At 35.0% G+C, this 20,787-nt stretch overlaps 1 protein-coding gene across 3 annotated transcripts in view; it reads left to right on the top strand.

The window, feature by feature from the left end:
* Positions 1–20,787, top strand: part of ASAP1 (ArfGAP with SH3 domain, ankyrin repeat and PH domain 1) — a 161,796-nt gene that overhangs the window by 86,813 nt on the left and 54,196 nt on the right. For all 3 annotated transcript variants that reach the window (XM_075023963.1, XM_075023964.1, XM_075023965.1), the window contains 7 exons: positions 1,479–1,624; positions 9,195–9,269; positions 9,637–9,686; positions 11,899–12,028; positions 12,811–12,896; positions 13,678–13,753; positions 14,593–14,679. In XM_075023963.1, coding sequence (XP_074880064.1) covers positions 1,479–1,624; positions 9,195–9,269; positions 9,637–9,686; positions 11,899–12,028; positions 12,811–12,896; positions 13,678–13,753; positions 14,593–14,679 — 650 coding nt within the window. The remainder of the gene's footprint in view (positions 1–1,478; positions 1,625–9,194; positions 9,270–9,636; positions 9,687–11,898; positions 12,029–12,810; positions 12,897–13,677; positions 13,754–14,592; positions 14,680–20,787) is intronic.

Raw genomic sequence — 20,787 nt, 5'->3', positions numbered from 1 at the left:
ATTACAACTCCATATTAACATATGATTAAATATTTGGCCTTTTGAAAACCTCAGTGTTAATGTCTGATTTTAAAATGTAACTTGTCTGATGTGTGGGGTTTGGGGGTTGTTTTTGGTAAATAAGCATTGTGGGTTTTTTTTTGTCTTTTAATAAGTTTTAACTTCTTTGTGTTGGAGCTTTAGTGCACTGTTATTTTGAGTACCTGTAATACCTTCAAAGTATTAGTTTAATGCTTCATCAGCTCTTAGTTAGTGTCAAAGTAGATTCATGCATTGATACATTGTGGGACATCATCCACAAGCCTTGTTTGAAGCATATGTCTTGTCTTCCCACCCCCCCCCTTCTTTTCAGTTTTATCTGCGCCCCCCACCCCCGGCCCCCATAATTCAAATGCTCTCAGGCAATAGGAGAACTTGAAGAATACAAACCTTGCAGGTCTTCTGGGCAAAAACATGGTACCTATTGGCAACTATTCTCTCTTCCCCCCCCCTCCCCCTTTCATTGCACAGGACTTGTTCTAGTTGGAATATCTCTGTGGTTTTGTGTTTGTGGCTTACAGAAAAAAAACATAGGAAGAGTAGGAAACTCATTAAAGTGAAATGTTGATTTAATTAATACCAACATTATTCCTCTAAGAGAGATGGAGGTGATAAAGTATGTCCTAAGGGGCTGTAGTGGCAAATTTTCTATTTAAAGATGCTAAAATGGAAGTAACAACAAAATATGCAAACAGATGCCAGAAAGGAAAGTAATAGAAGCAAGAAAAATATTTCAGGCACAGTGGTCTGTAATTCAGAATTTCCTTCATCCTTGAGTTAAGGATTTTGCTCACTTTCACTGGCTTCAATTTCATCTTCTTGGTTCTGACCTCTCTGTAAGTCCAGTTTGCTATTAAATATATTGAAACAAGTCTTTGGCTATATACCAATATATATTCTATTCTGTGGGGTAACTCGGTTTTACAAAGAAGGTGAAAAGGGAATCTTTGTCTGTAAGACATGTTTCTTCTTTTAAACTTGCAGTCAGATTCAGACTTGGTCTCCTTAGTTTTATATCTGATACTATGGACTTTTTTGTTCTGTAGAAGTGTCCTACCTTACAATAAAAAAAAAAAAAAAAAAAAAAAGGTTGTGTTACAGTAGACAATTATAAACTCCTATGTTGTTTACAAAATGGGCACATATACTTACACTGTTTGACCTTTTATTTATCTTACTACTTTATTAATAACTACAGAGCTTTTTTTCCTTGATGTATTACAAATTCAAGTTGCTGATTTAAAAAAAGCATTTATGCGTATATAGCTAAATAGGTCTTTTTAATATTAAAATTATTGTAATTTTCAGTAAATGCATTAATTTCTGGCTTTTTTGAAAGTACTGTTTGTTAGTTGGTTTGTCACTGTACTGCAATACATAAGCTTAAAATAATAAGTGTCTATAAGAGAAAATTTCTGACTTTTAATTTTTCTTTGCAGATCATGTTCAAAATGAAGAAAACTATGCACAAGTACTAGATAAATTTGGAAGTAATTTTTTAAGTCGGGATAATCCAGATCTTGGCACAGCTTTTGTAAAATTTTCCACGCTTACTAAAGAATTATCAACGCTGCTGAAGAACCTGGTAAGGAGTTTCTAACATTCTTAGTTTTTTATTTTTTCCAGAATAAAATACAATACAACTGCATGATCCTGATGACTGAAGATAATTTTAGAGATGTTTTCATTTTTTTTCAAAACACAGTAAATTCTTCAGAGATTATCTCTAAAGGGTGTTATTACACACTCGCTGTGTTTGGTTGTTAATTGGCAGTTAAAAAGAAAAATATAAATGTTGAGACATCGCTTAAGGCATCATTCTCAAGTGATTGATGATGTTACATATATCTTCTTATGGACCTTAATTTTAAATCATTCCCTGATTTGAAGTCTTTCCAGTTAAAAATCCAATACCATTACTTATGGCTGTTTTGTCTTACCTCAAAAAGAGAAACTTTCACTTTTTGGAAGAAAAATAACAATTTGGGGAGCATGCTTAAATGGTGTTGCTAAAGTCCATTCTCCCTGTGGTATACAAAGCATCCATTGCTTAAATATTAGGTTTATGAAGGTGGTTTAAAGGTTTGCCTCATCTAAAGTTCATCTTAGGCCTTTTATAATTCTGAAAGCTGGATAATAAAACTGTAGTCATAGCAAATATCTTTGGACACTGAAAGTAATGAAGCCAAATTTCATGTGAAATCATGTTTCATGGATTTGATAGCTGTTGTACTGAGAAAGTGGTAGCTTCAGTTTTATGTTTTTCTTACAGTTGGGGTTATTTCCAAGCTTTTTTTGGTGTGTAAAGTATAAGCAATATTACAAGCTAGACTCCCTAGCACGAGCATAGCTGCTTTTAGGTCCCATCAAAGGCCCATGTAGCCAGTACCCTGGCTTTGACAGTTGCCTGAGAAGTGAATCTTTTGGGAAGGGTGTAGGAAGAGAGCAAACATATGGGTATAACCTCTGTACTGTGGTCATGAAAACAGTCTTCAGCTCAGAGACATTGGAGCTGGAGGCAATATTTTTTGTTTTGTAGTCCTTGTTAGTATTACCTCCATGAATTTGTCTTAGGATTTCTTGAATGTATGCTATGCTTGGCACGGAATATGGTGAATTCCTCCAGAGTGCTAAACTGAAATGCTCTCTGAAATGTCAGTTCTATTTCTTTTGAACCTGATCCTTTCGTTTATTGTCCCCTGATTCTTATATCTTATAAGAAATGTAAGAATTTCCCTATTTTTCCCAGGAATTTACAGATAGCCATCATTTTTCCTTTCCTTTGTTGCTTTTCTAGCTGAGTCTTAGTTATTCCGTAACTTGGATTGTCCTTGTTGGTCCTTTCTATATCTTCTCTTAGTACTACTGTACCCTTTTCTGAAATGAGGGGGGACAAACATGAAGATGGTTGCATTCCTGATTTCTTTTTCTGGAGGCTGATTGCTTTATAATTACTGAGCATTGAGCTTGATGTTTTCAAGGGATTCTAGGTTGTAACTTCAAGGTATTTTTTCCTTGAGACATTTTTCGTGATGATTGTTATTTCATAAGCATGAATCTGTATGCAGTTTTTTTCCTCCTTATTCATCACTTTACATTTTTCAGTGTAGACCTCAATCTTTAATTTCATTCTCTCAGTGGTAAGCATTACAAGGTCCTTATGCAACTCTTCATACTGGCTTTTGCTTTAATACCCAGAATAGCTTAGTATCAGCAGACATTCTCCCCTGACTCTCTGCACTCCTCTGAGATTCACTTATAAACATCTCAGACTGCACAGGCCCTAACAATCAAAACAGGGTGTCACTTCTGAACTCTCATGCTTGTGCTTATTTCTGCCTCCTGAGTCTTGCCTCTTCTTCATCACCTACTTACTCGTCTAAGGATGATCACACTTGCCCTAATGAAGCTTGCTTTCTTTAAGAGCTTTGCTCTGGCCTATTACCTGGATCATCCTTTGTTTCAATATTGGCAGTTTTAAAGACCAGTAGGTATGCGAGGGACCTGCTTTCCTCTGTAAAGACTTCTGTCATTCTTGGTTATTTTGGCCTCCTTTAATCTTAATTTAGCACACAATTAAAAACAAGTATTGTAAAATGTGTGTTGAAGTGCAGTTTGAGGACAATTTGGGACTAGAACTCATGTTTGTTGGAAGCTGTTTGGACCTCATCACTCCTTGCAGGGCTTCCACAGAAATTTTTAACTTCTTTCAACTGGCAAACAAGAAGTGGGGGTTTGTTTTATTTATTTAAAGTAATGCTGATTGAGAGGAAAAAGCTCTTTTACTTAAGAAGCCACACTCATTCAAAACAACATTATACTATTTCAGCTAGACTATGAAGCATTATCTATCTAAATTCTTGTTGACAGGTTTTAAATTAGGCTATTCCCTAATTTACTTCATTCGGAAGTCTCAAATAGACAATAAGCTTATTTTACAAATGTCTCAGTGTTTTTAAAACACTTATTTTTCACCTTTTTTCCAAGATAGATAATTCTGCTTTCTTGACCCACTGTTGTTCATAAGCATAGTACTGATTAATACAATTACACTGAAAGAAAAGGATTTTTATAATATCAAAAATAGAAGTTCACGTCCAGTGAAAAAGCAGTTGAGAGGAGGACTGTATAATGTCGCTGATAAAGCCCCGCAGTAGGTGCTGAGGCTTTTGTTAATAAAATTAATTGAAAAAAGGGCAGTAGGTATTAAAATGAATGGCAAGCTAATAGGCTTTTTCTTTTTTACATAGGGTAAATTGTTGCTGCCTTATTTAATAAAAGTACAATAAAATGATGAATGGTCTTTAAAGACAGGAAGACGAATAAGGAATAGAGCTACACAGTAGGCAACAAAAAAAATACTTCAAAAACTTGGATCCGTTTTTATTAAATCTTTTGAACTTTAATTATGATTCATTAAATATTTTCCAACAAATTGTGATATTATGCATATTTCATGAGATGGAGGATACAGAATATTCTTCTGTGTAAAGGAATTGCAGAGTGATCACTTAGAGAGTGATCTTCACTTACTTACTATGACCACTTACTATGAAGTAAAGCCAGCAACTTGTATTATATATACAACTTCTGGAAACCATCATTTTGAAATGATTGCTCTGCACACAGAGTCAAGAGGAAAAGCATACCCATTAATCAGTTTAACAAAACCAAATAAGTCACTATGCAAATTTTACTAGAAATTGTTGATGTTATCACTAAATATAACATATGAAACTTAAAACCTATAAATATCATGTTATATTTCTGAGGGGTTTTTTGTTGTTGTTGTTGTTAAGATTATCTTATAAGAATGACACACAATGACCACTTCTGTAACATTTTCTAAAGGTAATTACATTTTGATTGGCCATTGTCAACATGGGTCTACATTTTCTGCAATCCTGGAGTGTCCCGCTAGAATCGGTTTCTCTGCTTTTTACTGCTTCTACTTCCTTTCCTGTTCCAGGTTTCATTCTTTATGCAGTAATTCATTATAATAGTGCATTAAAAACCTGTATGAAGATCTACATATGTGAAACTGAGTGTGTCAACATCTTTAAATTGATCTAGATGAGGTTTTGGAAGAACATTTGGAGCACTTGCAGATTACTTGTTTGTTTTTTTTTAATTTTGCATGGTTCTTGGCTTTTTTCCAAATGTTTAAAGCCTGTTTTTTCCCATCTCCCTTTCCTGTAAATGTCCTCAGCTAATCTTTGCGGGCAAATTATCTTCTCTTCATATTCTTCCTCCTCAAATTATCATATGTGTTTCCATCTGTTAAGGTTTTTTTCCTTTATTTTGCTCTAGATAGGAGACTGTTTTTGCTTTATCAGATGTGTTTCCGATTCATTTGGGCTACTGTTTTATCAAGTCTTCAACAATGTAATAAGTGATTCTGAAATCTTACCATATTGGAGTAATACACTGCTATTTAGTTCGGGGTTTTTTTGGTGTTTTGGTTTTTTTTTCCCTAGCTGCATAATAACTGGCTACTGTTCAGTAATTTCAAGCCAAGCATTAATGGCTTGAATTGGTTATCCTTAACGGATACACTTGGAAAAAATAAAAAAAGCTACAGTAATGTACTGTTATTCATGCCTGCTCTGATAACTACTTTAAGTCTGCCCATATTGCAGAAATTTGTGTTCTCTCTGTTTTTATGAACTAGGCTGGGATTAAAATCTTTTGCATATTCTTTCTCAAAATTCACATTTGAGATGTGAACTTTGGTTTAGGTTGTTAAGTGGAAACTGATTAAAATGGTTGATTATGAAAACAAGAATACTTTTTCTTTAATCTGTGTATTGATAAAGTAGGTATTACCTTAATCACTTGTTGGCTTAGTAGTCATAGAATCATGGAATCTTTTAGGCTGGAAAAGACCTTTAAGGTTATCAAGTCCAACCATCAACCATGTCCACTAAACCATGTCCCTAAGTGCCACATCTACACGTCTTTTAAATACCTCCAGGGATGGTGACTCCACCGCTTCCCTGCGCAGCCTGTTCCAATGCTTGACAACCCTTTCAGTAAAGAAATTTTTCTTAATATCCAACCTAAACCTTCCCTGGCGCAACTTGAGGCCATTTCCTCTTGTCCTACCACATTTTACTTGGGAAAGGGGACTGACCCCCACCTCACTACAACCGCCTTTCAGACAGTTGTAGAGAGCGATAAGGTCTCCCCTCAGCCTCCTTTTCTCCAGACTAAACAACCCCAGCTCCCTCAGCTGCTCCTCATCAGACTTGTGCTCCAGGCCCCTCACCAACTCGGTTGCCCTTCTCTGGACACGCTCCAGCACCTCCATGTCTTTCCTGTAGTGAGGGGCCCAAAAACTGAACACAGGACTCGAGGTGCAGCCTCACCAGTGCCCAGTACAGGGGAACAACCACCTCCCTGCTCCTGCTGGCCACACTATTTCTGATACAGGCCAGGATGCCGTTGGCCTTCTTGGCCACCTGGGCACACTGCTGGCTCATATTTAGCTGGCTGTCAACCAGCACCCCCCGGGTCTTTTTCTACCGGGTATAATTCTATTACTACTTCAACAAAATTGACATTGCTAAAGAGTTGTTTGTTGTGATGCATTGAGATAAAAAGCCAACAGAGGACAAATTGCAAAAAGGCGTTATCATCTACAAATTCCCTGGCTCCTTTTATATCTGTTATGAAATAATACTGCGTGGGGCTCATGTGCAAATGTTTAAGCGAAGTGGAAAGAAAAACAGAACCTAGCTCTTCAAATAGAATCAAAGCTTAGACTATCCGTTATAAACTCCTTTCGTGAAGCCAGGTAAAGAAAAAAATCTTTTGGTGTTTTAATCACTAAAAGTGATCAGGTTGCTTTTTTGCTTCATACAAAATCAATATTTGAGCATTAATTATGTTGTTGCACTTAAGGAGAAAATCCATTCTCAGATCACGATCTTTTAACCCATGAAGAACCTTTGCTCTGTGTTCATGTTATTGTTTGAAGCTGCAGCTTAAGATATTCTAGTGGTTGTCCTTCATCTCTCTTTGAATATAATTTGAATATAAGATTTTTGTGAATTTAAAAAATATAAAATATTGACACATGGAACAGTTGTCAAGATGTCTTGAACATGAAGATACAAGTGTGTGTCATGTTTTCTGAATTTGATTCCATCTCATACCAAGAATAATCATAGAATCATAGAATAGTTTGTGTTGGAAGGGACCTTTAAAGGTCATCTAGTCCAACCCCCCTGCAATGAGCAGGGACAACTTCTACTAGATGAGGTTGCTCAGAGTCCTGTCCAACCTGACCTTGAATGTTCCCAGGGATTGGGGCATCTACCACCTCTCTGGGCAACCTGTGCCAGTGTTTCACCACCCTCATCCCATAAAAATTTCTTCCTTTTATCTAGTCTGAATCTACCCTCTTTTATTTTAAAACCATTACCCCTTGTCCTATCACAATAGGCCCTGCTAAAAAGTCTCTCTCCATCTTTCTTATAGGCCCCCTTTAAGTCCTGAAAGGCTGCAATAAGCTCTCCCTGGAGCCTTCTCTTCTCCAGGCTGAACAACCCCAACTCTCTCAGCCTTTCTTCATAGGGGAGGTGCTCCAGCCCTCATCAGTTATGATATCTGCAAGCTGTCTAAAAAGAACAAAACTTGAGGGGTGTCTGACAAGCTACCAGGTGATAATTAAGTAGCTGTGTTAAAAGATCCACCTTCCCCTCTGCCATGCTGAGACCCCAGTGCTTTCCAGAGGATAATGCACATCAAGTTCCAGAACTGTGCTTTGTAGCACTGCTTTGTATCTTTATTAGAACAACGGGCACCTGAACTGTGCTGGAGCTCTTGCAGCCAGGTTTGGCAATAATCTCTAGGCGACCATATGGAAATCCTTGTGCCCAGGATATATGAAGAACGAAGCAAGCCTCTTTGTTTTTGTTTTTGTTTTTTTTTTCTTTTCTGTTAAAGACTGATAGTGAATCTAATGAAGGAAAATATGCTATTTTATATGTAGTAGATGTAGTTCTTGTAAATAATGTGAATGTATTTAATATTGTGTAATGTCACTTTTGAAAAATCGAATATGTAATTTTTCATACATGTCTTTTGAACATATAAGGAGTTTGTGAATGGAACGTTAACACCTGGAGAACCTGTTTGAGTGATCATTTCGATATTCTCATCTGTGTGGATCATCTATTTCACAAAAGTCCCTTAAAAATCAGTTTCATGGTCTAAAATATGCTCAGAAGACCTTATAGGAGGGGAGAGCTGGGCTCTCTCTCTATATATGGCAGATTAAAAACTCTAATGCAACACTTCTCCTTTGGTTTACAAGCAGAGGACATGGTGTCTTGCAGCCTTCCTATCATTCTCCCTATCGTTCCCTAGCAGGGAACTGAAGAATTCATGAAGTGTTTTGGGGGAGAAACAAAGGGAGGGATGAAGGGAAGAGGCAACAGACTTTTCACTAAACTGGGATAATATTGATACACATCTTCGGGAACCGTACACACATATGTGTTCAGATAGGATCATAGCAGTAGGTTTTTCTACCCTCAGACTGGCAAAGCCAGACGGAACATTTCCACAGATAAGTAATCAAACAGACGTGGACTTAATGGGCTGAAATTTAAACTCTCAAGAGTTTAAGGAAATGTCAGATTTCCACACTGGACAAGGAAAGGAACACTCTTCCCAAATAGTTGTGAATAATCAAAGAGCTGGTGACTCTTTGCTCCTTTTGTTCATGGTTGAATTAACGTGTGCCTTGCATTTTAACTACCTGTAGCACAGCAGGTCCTTGCTTCTTACGCAGGAGGCTGAGAAACATTTGTTCCAAAATTTGCTTCCTCAATAATTAAGCAGTATTCAAATGTTTGCTTTGAGAGACTGAAGATTACCTTGAGGTGCTTTCAGAATTTTGCTTTTATGCAAATTTTTTAAATTCTGGTTTTGTATCACCCTGTATAAGTAAAGATTAATTATAATGCTTCTATGGCTGATGCAAGTGAATGTCTATTAATTCTTCCCAGACTTGAATTTACTATTGATTTAGAAATTTTGAGGTGATTGCAACTACATTAGTGAAGTTCAAAGACTTGTTGACAGTAGTTTGATAAGATCATAGTAAATCTTTTTGAATTATAACAGTGTAATGTTTTTCTTTTTAGCTCCAGGGTTTAAGCCACAATGTTATATTCACTTTGGATTCTCTCTTAAAAGGAGACTTAAAAGGTGTTAAAGGGGTAAGTGTTGAAAACTAACTTTTTATTTAGGGAAATGTTTTCAGGTTCAGCTGTCTTGTGACTGTTTTCCATTCACCCATCAGATTATTTTTTATGTTGGCATCCATTAATATTTTGTTTGTAGTCCAAAGAACAAATTCAAAATTGACATGACTGTGATGCTGCTTTAGAATTTCATTATAAATTCTTGTCTTAACAGGCACAGGAGAGCAATACTTTACGAGATTCAAAAATAGTATTTTTTTCCAACTGCTATCTGAAAAGTTTTAAAAGAGAACAGTATTTTTTGTTGCTATTTATAACTTGGTATCTTAACTATAGAGACAAAGTTTTTAAAATGGTCTAAACAAATTTTCTGTTTCCTAAGGACCTCAAAAAGCCTTTTGACAAAGCCTGGAAGGATTATGAAACCAAATTGTAAGTATTTTTCTCCCTCTTTTTTTTTTTCTCTTGCCTCCTGGTCCCAAACTATGTACTGTATCTGTGGATGCAAATATGAATACAAGCAAGGCATCTCTTCTGTACTAATAGAAAGAAAGTATTTTTATGTGAAGTAGTTAAATGACTGCTCAGTGTTTCTTTAGTGTAAAGAAGGTACTTCATGCTTAGATACTGAATGTTGTAAAGTAAATTGTGGAGACTTCAGATGGCATTTACACGTTCTTATAACCATATACATAAAATCTATCGATAGTAAGAATTATGAGATTTATATGTTGTCCTGTATTGCAGAACTGTATGTTTTCGAGAGGCAAGAATTTTAGTGCAGTTGGTGTGACTTCTAAAATACCTGTGGTTTTAAAAATATTTTCTTGCTATAATACCTCTGTTCTATGGCTAAAGAATGATTTATAAAAATAGAAGGTTGGAAACGAGTAGTATCATAGTTGCAGAACTGTTAGTGGAATGGTTCAGAATGCTATCAAGGAAGTGATGGGCAGGTTGCTTTATCAGAATTCAAGAGCTCTCAGGAGTTAATTCATATTTTGTATCCTTCCATTTATTCCCCTTTTTAATCCTATTATTAGCTTTGTTTCATTTCTGTCTAACCAGGAGGGGAAACAAGGAATGAAAGAAAAAGTCAGGCCACTAAGAACTGCTGAAACATTTATTTTTGGCATAATTTTCTTACCTACTTATAGTAACTTTTGCCTTCAGAGTTCATTACAATGTTAAATCCCTGTGAACAACTGAACTGAAATGAGGTTATTACTAATCTAAGGCAAAAAGGAGATTGCTGTCCCAATATCACATCATTGTACTCAGTTGAACATTCAGATTTACATGCAGAATTGTTTTTTTTGTTGCTTTTTAGTTATTTAGTTCTTACAGATATTGCATATTTTGCAAAAATATTGAATAGTTTTCCATAGGCAGCAAACTGGTTTAAAAAAAGTACATATTTCTGCCTCTCAAATTGCTATAAGTAAAATCAGGGATATCTTTGCCAGCCTATTTATGCTGAATGACATTAAACAGAACTTAGGAGACAAAGGTGTCCCATACAGACTCAATACATGGAATAATCTGTGGGATTCTGTTCTGAACTTGGAAAGTTTACAGAAAGATGCCTGTTGTCTTGTTACTTTTGTTTTTGTGGGTTTTTTTCCTCCCCTCTTGTGAGCAAATTTCAGTTGGGCTTCTTAAGACCAAGAAGGAGGTGTCCCTGAAACTTCTCACAGAACCTCATTTCCCAGAATTTGTTCAAGACCAAATATCAAATGAAGTTTAGAGGCACAGTGCTGAAAAGTGCTTTGCTCTACGTGCAAACATTATGCTTTCCTTAGTTGGAGAAAAGCAGAGTTCAAAACCAAATAAATTAATCCTTATTACTTTTTTTTTTTTTTTCTCCTGGCAAGGAGTACCAGTCTAATAAACACACGGTGCTTTGTCACCTGTTTTACGGAAATACAGCTTCAGTGTTTACTTTTCTCAAAAAGGCTGCTAGAGAAGAAAGGTAATTTCTTTTTTAAAAAGAAAAATGAAAATAATTTAGATTTTTCTATTGGACATCTAAGTTTGCTTAAAAATGGAATATCCAGTTGTTTGCAGAGTAGATACGCAAGGACAGCCCCACTGTAAAGCTCTAAATAAAGTCTCAGGATGGCCTCTTAGTTCCATATTTGCATTTTAATATTTCAGAATTTCGGTGTTGGCTTTCTCTGAAAACATAATGACTGGAAGTCATCATTTAGCATAGGTGGTAAACTTCATATGCTATCTTATTGTTCTTCTTAACTCCTGTCTTACGAGCATTAAACATATTTGATTACATTATTCTGCCATTTTCCTGCCAAGTCAGTAGTTCCTTATGTATGCTTTACAGTGCAGTATGTAGAGATGAAGACTACGGAGCACATCATAGAAAGAATGAGAATTTTCCCCTATCCCCGCCAAGTAGTACACCAACTAGAGAAAAGACTTAAAGGATGAAAGGAAGGAAGGGCAACTTCATGACTCCATTACTTCTGCACACTTACTAAAAATATATAGGATTTGGTATCATAGAGGAACTCATCTTCAGAATGTCTTCTTTAATATTTCTTGGTTATTATTTTTTTCCTAAATAATATTAGGTCACAGGATAGTAGAATAAATTTTCTAAAATGTTTTCTAATTAAAATTTCAGTACAAAAATTGAAAAGGAGAAAAGAGAACATGCAAAACAGCATGGGATGATAAGAACTGAAATAACAGGAGCTGAGATAGCAGAGGAAATGGAGAAGGAAAGGCGGCTATTTCAGCTACAGATGTGTGAAGTAAGAAACAAGTTTCAGCTTTTAATTATGACACCATAACTTAAAAGTACTTTGTGGGCCTTAAAGGTGGTGAAATCTACTTTGTTGTTTAATGGGGGTGGAGAGAGGAAATGATTTCAGTGTCACATAGTACAGCAATATGAAGATAATTATTTTAGCAACTCTGTACAAAACTTGTCTTCCTTTTGTTTTATTCCTTTTTTTCTTTTTTCTTTTTCTTTTTTTTTTTTTTTAGATTATTATGCTAGGGTTCTTGGGCTGAAAATATTGGCTATGGTAATATTTCTTTTCAGGTTTATGGTTGAGCAGTTCAGGAAGTATTTTTGATACCTTTTATCCAACATGCTTTCTGCAGCCTTTATAATGAAGTGATAAATGATAGTGATACTTTAGTTCCATAAAACTGCTTTTTATATTAATAGTTCTCTATTATGTTTTAGTTGTGTTTACTTTAAATTGCGTAGTATTTATATTTTTAGAATATTTCATCAATTACTGCAGTAGCATTCAAAAAGGGACATCTTCAGACAATTATAAAAGATGCAACTTTTTTCCTGAATTTGTTTTATGGTTTGGGGTGTTTGAATTTTTTAGGAATGGCCAAATAAACTGCTATCTGTTTTAACTTTTGCTTAACTGTGGTGGACTGGTGGCTTATGAGTCAGCACCCAGGTTAAATACAGAGATAATTAATTCACAGAGCAAATGATGTTTTATCGATTGAAAACTGTTGAAGGTTTCATGAGGCATGATTATCAACATGTTTTTCACTGTCTGTGCAGTATCTTATTAAGGTTAATGAAATCAAGACAAAAAAAGGTGTGGACCTTCTGCAGAACCTTATTAAGTACTATCATGCACAATGCAAGTAAGTGCAATGCTTTTAAGCTTTAGTTGCAATTTTCTTTTTTACACAAGCGTTTGTTTCCCTTTGTTTTGAATTTGATTTGGTTACATCAGGAATATTTATCACAATTGTAATCTTCTAGGTGTCTGCAATGTCATCTTATTAGGCTGTAGTCTTTCAGTAGAGAGTATGGAAGTGAGTGGGGCAGGGGAGTGATGGAGAAAGAGGCCATGGGAAAACCTTGCATGCTGCGTACAAAATTAAATTTGGTTCCTGAGGCATAAATCTAGAATGTAATTTTAGAAATAGCTTGTTTATTCTATTTAACAGTTTTAGGTTTTTATGTAAATTTTAAAACCATTGTGAAAGCCAGTAATTTCTTTGAAATTTCTTGAGGTGAAACTGGTAAGATACAAACTTGTCATCAGTAGAACCACAGAGGCAAACATACATGAACTTTTACTGAAGTTAAACACAGGAAAAAGATTCTGGAAATTAGTAAGGGGAAACATATTGACTAACAGTGATAAAAATAAGCTAAGCTATATTCTCTCTAATTTGATATATGTTAAAGTTACAATGGTATATCTCCATTGCTGAAAGATACTGTACTTTAAAACTACTAGGAAGAGGGGGTTTTGGTTTTTTTTGGCGGTGTTTTTTTTTTTTCGTTTGTTTGTTTTGTGTTTCGGAACATGGGAAGAGCTGGATATTGGTTTTGCTGTTTTTCTCCACAAGACAATCTACTTTGTGTTATGAATTATATGTATTCCTGGTAAATCACAGGTGTTTTTCATTATAGTTTCTTCCAAGATGGCTTGAAAACAGCTGATAAACTTAAACAATATATAGAAAAGTTGGCTGCTGACTTATATAATGTAAGTTTACTTATAAGTAGTTTAATGTCTGAAAATGGAATTATTTTTTTATATGAATACATTTTAGGTATGACTACAAAGGTGTATATTTTATTTCTATCTTATAAGTGAAAAGTGTGTTCTTTGAAACTTTGAATTAGCTAGACAGAGGAAAAAAATCTTGGCTATTTTAAACTTTGTATTCTGTTTTACAGTTATTAGGAAAAGTAGCTTTCATTCTACTACTAATTTAATGTTGCATTAAAATAAAACTAATTTAAAGTGGGAATCTTTGAATTAGATTACATTATTAGCACCAATTTTAGCTACCACTTTCGTTTTTCAAAACCAAACTGCTTGATGATAGCACCACAGTTTTTAAATGAATTAACTTGTGATGTTCATTGAAGGCAAGTAATAATGTGGAATCAAAGCCCACTTGTCACCCAAGTTCTTCTGTATTCTATAATCAGAATTACAATAATCCTATTTAATATTGTAGTTTGTGGCTAAATTAAACTGTATTTTCATTCCTTAAATCATCTGACAAGCTTATTGGAGTTATTTAATTATTATTTCAGAGACTATTTTAGTTGCCTTAGATACAATGAACCTTTAAAGCGTAACAGAACAGAGCATGCAGAGTTGTACTTTCATTTTGGCTTGCTTTTCAACTAATATGTGCATAGAAGGTGAATACATGAGAATGGACTAGTTCATGAAAATAAACTCAAATATTACAGAAACGCAGAATAGTTGAGCTGGTTGTTCAGGACATCTAAAATGGTATATTGGAATGCATAAAAAATTAAAATTAATGTTGCATCCAGAAACCATATAATGGCAATGTCTTTCCATAGATAAAGCAGACACAAGATGAAGAAAAGAAACAACTTACTGCCCTTCGTGATTTGATAAAATCTTCTCTGCAGCTTGATCAGAAGGAGGTAAATAATTTAGACATGTTATTCTCAGAGATCATATCAATTTATGAATTCTGTTTTCAGAAGGTGGTTTAATTGATGTTCAATTTGTGTAGTTACTGGTTCAGAAGAATTGGACTTTGAACATTATGACAAAACTAATATTTAGAATGTTCAACTATGTATCAATAAAAAATAGTTTTAGATTAATTTTCTGTTTCTGTTTTATATATGAAAAGAAATTATTCCTTTTTTGTGTAATTTTGTTTTTTTTAATGTACTTTTTTAATGTACTGTAAGAACAGTTGTAATGGATCAGATAAATTCTTCATCTAGCCCAGTATCCTGTCCTTGACAATGATACAGAATGAGTGTTCAGGAAAAAATATAAAGGGATGGGATGCACACTTCTTTCTTATGTCCTGCCATCCTCCAGCCAGATTGTGTTCAGGATTTTCCTGACCTAGGTGTTCCTGAATAAGCCAGAACAAGAACTGGAGGCTTGCCTTTATGTATGGTTTCCATATTACTATTCGTCTGCTAACTCACATGGATTTTGTGATGATGTTCTCCTTCCCAAACCCCTTTTGTTAATACTATATGATAAGGAAGAAAATAGGTATGTTAATCAGATAGCAGAGGCTGAGACAGGGCAGTTAAAAAGAAAAATACATCATCAATTGCACTGGTATCAGAAATGAAGGTGCAACATGCAATGTCTATTGTAAATGTTCTGGAATACTCCTTGAACTAGGAGATAGGACATAATATATAAAACAGCTTTTACCTGAGATAATATTGTGACTTTTTCCAAATTGTAGTGCCTGAGAGTCAGAAATACTGAACATTCTGTGGTGAAGCTGAGTGTGGTGGGGTGGGTGAGTGGAGGAGAGGGAGTGGCTTTCCTTTAGGAAAAGCTCACTTACTCTCTGTTCAGTTTTCTCTTAGGTAAATAAAACATTAGTATTTGCTAGGTGTCGACTCAGATTATTAAATATTTATTATTAAAAATGAATTATTATTATAATTAAACCTTAGACATGCCATTCTGCTGCATATACATGTTCATATATATATATATATATATATGATTGGGCAGTATTGCTATTATCAAATATACATAAGAATATAACTTAGAAGCAGAGGTACCGAGTCAGCCAAGTTTCCAACAGTGATCAATCGTGGATGCTTAGAGTATAATGCAGGGCAATAAACACTGATACTTCCCCAGAATACCCTCCCATTAGTAGTTTGACTTTCCTCACAGTCTCTCCACCATCCTATGGATTTCCTTTCTTTGAATTTGTGCAGTTGCTTTTGAAGCAGTGTAAACTATCAGCTTCTGTTATAGCCGTGTCTTTCCCACCATCACTATGTGTTGTGTGGAAAAATCTTTTTCCTTTTGTTTTGAACTTTTAGATCTGCATACCCTACTCAAGATGGGAGTACTTGTGAATTTATGATAGCATCACTAGATCATTTCTGATCTTTTTTTTTCATCCAAGTCCTAACATTGACTTGCTTTTTGACCAGTGCTTAGTGCAGAGAAGGTGGTGTGTAACATTTAAGCAGCTGTAAAGCTATAACCATATCATTCTGTTTCTGAATCTTAATAGTCAACTCACAGTATCTTATTTCCCGTCCCTGCATCACTTTGCATTTGTTTATGCTGATCTTCACCTGTCATTTATTGTCAGGTTACTCACTACTGTGAGGTCCTTGAGAAATTCTTCAGTCAGCCTTTCTTGGGTATCCTGAATAATTTAATACCATTCAGCAAACTTTGACAGTTTACTGTTCACCCTTTTCCAGACTGTTCTAGTGTTAGATACCACATGTGCTGGCACAGCTTTCTGTGAAACTCATTTGTTTGTTTCCTGCTTTTAACTTGTTAGCTCATTTGAGGACTTTTCCTCTGGTCCAGGAGCAATGTAATTCTTTCTCTTTCACAAGAAACACTTAAGTGCCCATTGAAAGTCCAGGTACGCTGTATCAGTCTGATTTCTCATGTGTATCTAGTTACCGATTTCTTCGGAGAACTCCAGGAGATTTTTGAGACATAACCTTTCTGTACAAAAGCTGCACTGATTTTTTTCAGTATATATAATACTAAATGTACTCTTAAAAGTAGTTTTCATTAGTCTTCTGTGTGTGCTGTGAAGCTTACTGATGTTTACTTTCCTGGAATTCTTTTGGAACTACTTCAAAAATAGGACTTTAGTAACTGGGGCAAGTAAGTATTTTTATGGGCTTTCATGTAATTTTGTAGGTAGCACATTGTGCTTATAGCTACTGTGTGTAGATAAATGGCTTGAAGTTAGTAAATTATTTCAGGTGGAATCACAATTAGTAAGGAATGATTGATGAGTCATTCCTTACAGTGTGGTGGTGGTTGTTTTTTTCTTTTGAATACTTGCCTATGTGTGCTTTTGTAATGTAATGTACATTATGGCTAGAAGGCATCTTTAATCCCATCGTTCTGAAGGACAACACAACCTTACAACACACTATGCATGGTTTTTAGAATTTCTATGTCACAAATGATGACAGGAGCACTACAGAGCACCTTTGAATAGATCCCAATTTATTGTAAGACCTGTCAGCTTTCTAGTACTCAGTTTTCCTTTACCTCATGCTCTACAGTCTTTTCCAGTGCTCTGTTTGGTATTTGTTTTTCCTTCTATCCCCAGTGTGCACATGGACCTGCTAGATATCTTCCATAATACTTACAGAGCTTCCCATAAACATGTTGCATCTGTAATCTTCCTAGTATCTAAATCACTGTGAAGGTAACTCATGCTCATTCTCCATCCTCACCCCCAAAAGTTGAACAGAGAATATTAGATTTCAAGAGCTGTTTGGAAGTAACTTTTAAATTCTAAAGTGTTTTATGGATTGATTCCCAACACACAGAGGAACAAGACCTGCTCTCTCCTCAGGTACCTTTTTCTTCCACAAGCTGATTATCTGGGAAGCAAAGAAAAATACCTCTTTCTCTCCTGGCTGCTGTGTATTCTGTTAAGTTCAAGCTACTTGGTAATCAGCCAGATCTTGGAAATAAAGTAGGACAAACAGGTTGTTCTTTGATGCTGTGTATTGTATATACATGGCTGCATACAGTACAAGTCAAGTTTCAAAAGTTGCTCACAGAGTATTATGAGGTAGAATAACTGAATGAAATACAGTGTTTGTTTTTTTGTTTTTTCCTGGATCTGTAGTAAAAATTACTCTGCTTCAGTGGAAAGTAACCTCATTTAAAATATAAAAAATAAATAAATCAAATTCTGAAACTTAGATACATTTTGTAATAAAGTAGCTTCACAGGCATCAGCAAAATAAACTATGCAACTTTTCTGACTTTCATTATAGTGTAGACAAATCCTAGGACTTGAAAAAAACTGTGTGTGCATGTATGATATCTGTATAAAAGGTTATATGATAAATATAAAAATAAAATGTTTGGCTTGAAGAGAATTGAAGTTGTGTCTTAGAAGAAAAAGGAAGCAATATTGTGATTCTCAGATATCCAGGGAAATCATGGGAGAGAGAGATCTGCTGTAATAAAATAATCCACTATTTTGGATAAAATAACCATTTGATCACATTGATGTTCAAGTGTCTCTTTCAAAGTCAACGTGAGGACTTTCACTCATGTGATTCTGCTACATTCCATGAGTCAGAGTGTAATGATGCTGGCAGATACTGAGGAGCTTGATAAAACAATGTCTTTGTTATTTAGGTATTCAGTGTTTTAATCCTGAAATAGCATGCCAGCATTCATTACTCGTTAGTTAAGTGACAATGAAACTTGAAGAAACACAGCCTCAGTTACAGCAGTCAGCTCTCCATCACTGTGTATATCTGAATCTTCAAGTATGTAAAGCTGGGCTTTATTGCTGTGACAAATGGCCTGGTTGACTGAGGTTAAGAATACATTTTCCCCCTTATATTAGTGCATTAGAATGTCACTGCTGGAAAATTTATGGATTAATGGAAATAATGAACATGAAATGAACGGGATTTTCTCTGGTGATTTGTAAAAATTTAGAAGTACTCTTACCAAAAATTGCTTTGGCAGGGAAACAGTTTGAAATAATAAAATTGGTGCTCTGGTTGTGTGTAGTTTGAAGTTTCTTTGACCCTTTGTGCAAGAGAAGGAAGTTGAAACTAGTGATTCCTATCCAAATTGTAAATTCTGCCACCTTTAACCTCTTTGAGGTTGTCATTAGATGAGTGAGGCTTCCTACCCATCTCAGACTGACTTGCTGCCACAGATGACAAAAGAGATTCCTGCGTGGCTGTTGATCCATCAAAGCATTTAGGATCTTCTTGAATTTAAAACACTATGTGTGGACAAACTACTCTTCAGCACCCATACTTTCATTCAGGAAAAAACCACTAATTTACTAAATGAGCTAACCTTGTTCTGTACACTTTCAAGGTCTCATAATGCAACTCTTGTTTTACTGTTGCATGTATTCAAGGTGTTTATTTAGCATTATGGACAACTTGTAATGCTCTTACACATTTTGCTAGCATACCTGTCCTTTCATTGGTGAAAAAGCTGTTAATGTAATCTTTGCAATTACCTGGTTCTTGGAAAAGCACATCTTGACAATCTTTGAATCCTGGGTTGTGCAGAAGTGCTAGTGCTGTAGCTTCGCTACAGAAAGTACAATTTACTGTGGCTCTGTTATATGCAATGTCTCTTGTTGCCACTATGGTACTGTCTTGATATCAAGTTATGGCAGTTTCTATTACTTTGCACAAGAATTATCTGATTTTGTAAAATGACTATGGTTTAAAGCTTTAGGGAAAATATTTTAAGGGACACTAGTGTAATTTTAATTGTGTAAAGTATTTATTTTGTTTGTTGAAAAATGCTTATATGTTAAGGAGCTTAAATTTTAAAGGAAACCAGGCCTTTAATACAGGCTTCCGTTCTCTATATTTTTGTATATGAATTATTGGTACAAATGTAACTTAATCACTTTAAGTAGAATATAGCTAGTCTTCAGAATCATGTTTTGTGTCTGTTTTGTTAACTATTTCTTTACATTTTGTTTTATTTCCCCAAATCTCCATTTGATATGCTCTTCGGAACAGGAATTGTATCTCACTACGTTCTTTCCTATGCTAATACCAAATGGACCCTAATTCCAATGGGGGTTTGAAATTTACTTATAACAAATGAGCCGCTTACTGTGATGGTGTAAACACTGCTGACAGCACATTGCATGTAGCAGCCTTCATGCTGCTTCCAACCACAACTGCCAGTTTTACCAAAACACTTCTCTCTAAACACCTATGGCAAATTTGTTACAAAATGAGAAACAGTTGTAAGGACCCTGAATAAAATAGGAGGGAGTAATCTTCAATATATATTGGTTATAGTAATTTTAAGAAACTCTGCTTTGAAAGAGAAAAGGTTTTTGCCAAGGGAGTAATTGAACTTCCCATTCTTTTGACTTTTTGTGGGATTTTGTAAGGTGTTTTGCAGGCAATTGTTTCACAGCTACATTTAAAACTGTATCAATGTGTCCTTAATTATAGCTTTTTATATAGATTTGCAAAAATTGAAAGTTAACTTTGGGCCTGATCTTTTTTCAATGGAAATTCAGAATTAGCTCCAGTTTGGTGGAGGATACAATATAGCTATCATTTTAGACAATTTAAATGCAATAAAGACTGGAAGACATTTAGTAAATTTTGATCCTGTAGTCATCTTAGTTGCTTTCTGAAGCCAATGTCATATACGTGGGGTTGCACAGAATTTTGTTAATGATGTTTTGTTACTTGATGAGAAAAAGCACCAGTGTGCCTAAAAAAGTAATTCTTGCCTTCTTTCTAGTACTGTTGTTAGGAAGGGGAAAAGTTATTATACTAGATATGGGGGCTATAAAATTTTATGTTCAAGGAACATGTTTTTAAAATAAAATAATAATTCTTGTTTTAAATTATTTGCTTTCTCTTTCCTCTATTGCTTTTGCCTTTCGTGATCGAAGTCTAGGAGAGTAAGTCAATGTTTTAATGAACTTTTGGGGATTTTTTTTTTCTGCTGTGCTTATAACAAGTTAATCCATTTCACTTAATTGTTTCACTAGATCAGGCCAAAAGTTATTTCAGTTGACT

Source organism: Buteo buteo, chromosome 3 (assembly GCF_964188355.1).
Source record: "Buteo buteo chromosome 3, bButBut1.hap1.1, whole genome shotgun sequence".
NCBI classification, from domain to species: Eukaryota; Metazoa; Chordata; class Aves; order Accipitriformes; family Accipitridae; genus Buteo; species Buteo buteo.
This window is presented reverse-complemented; position numbering and strand designations above follow the sequence as displayed.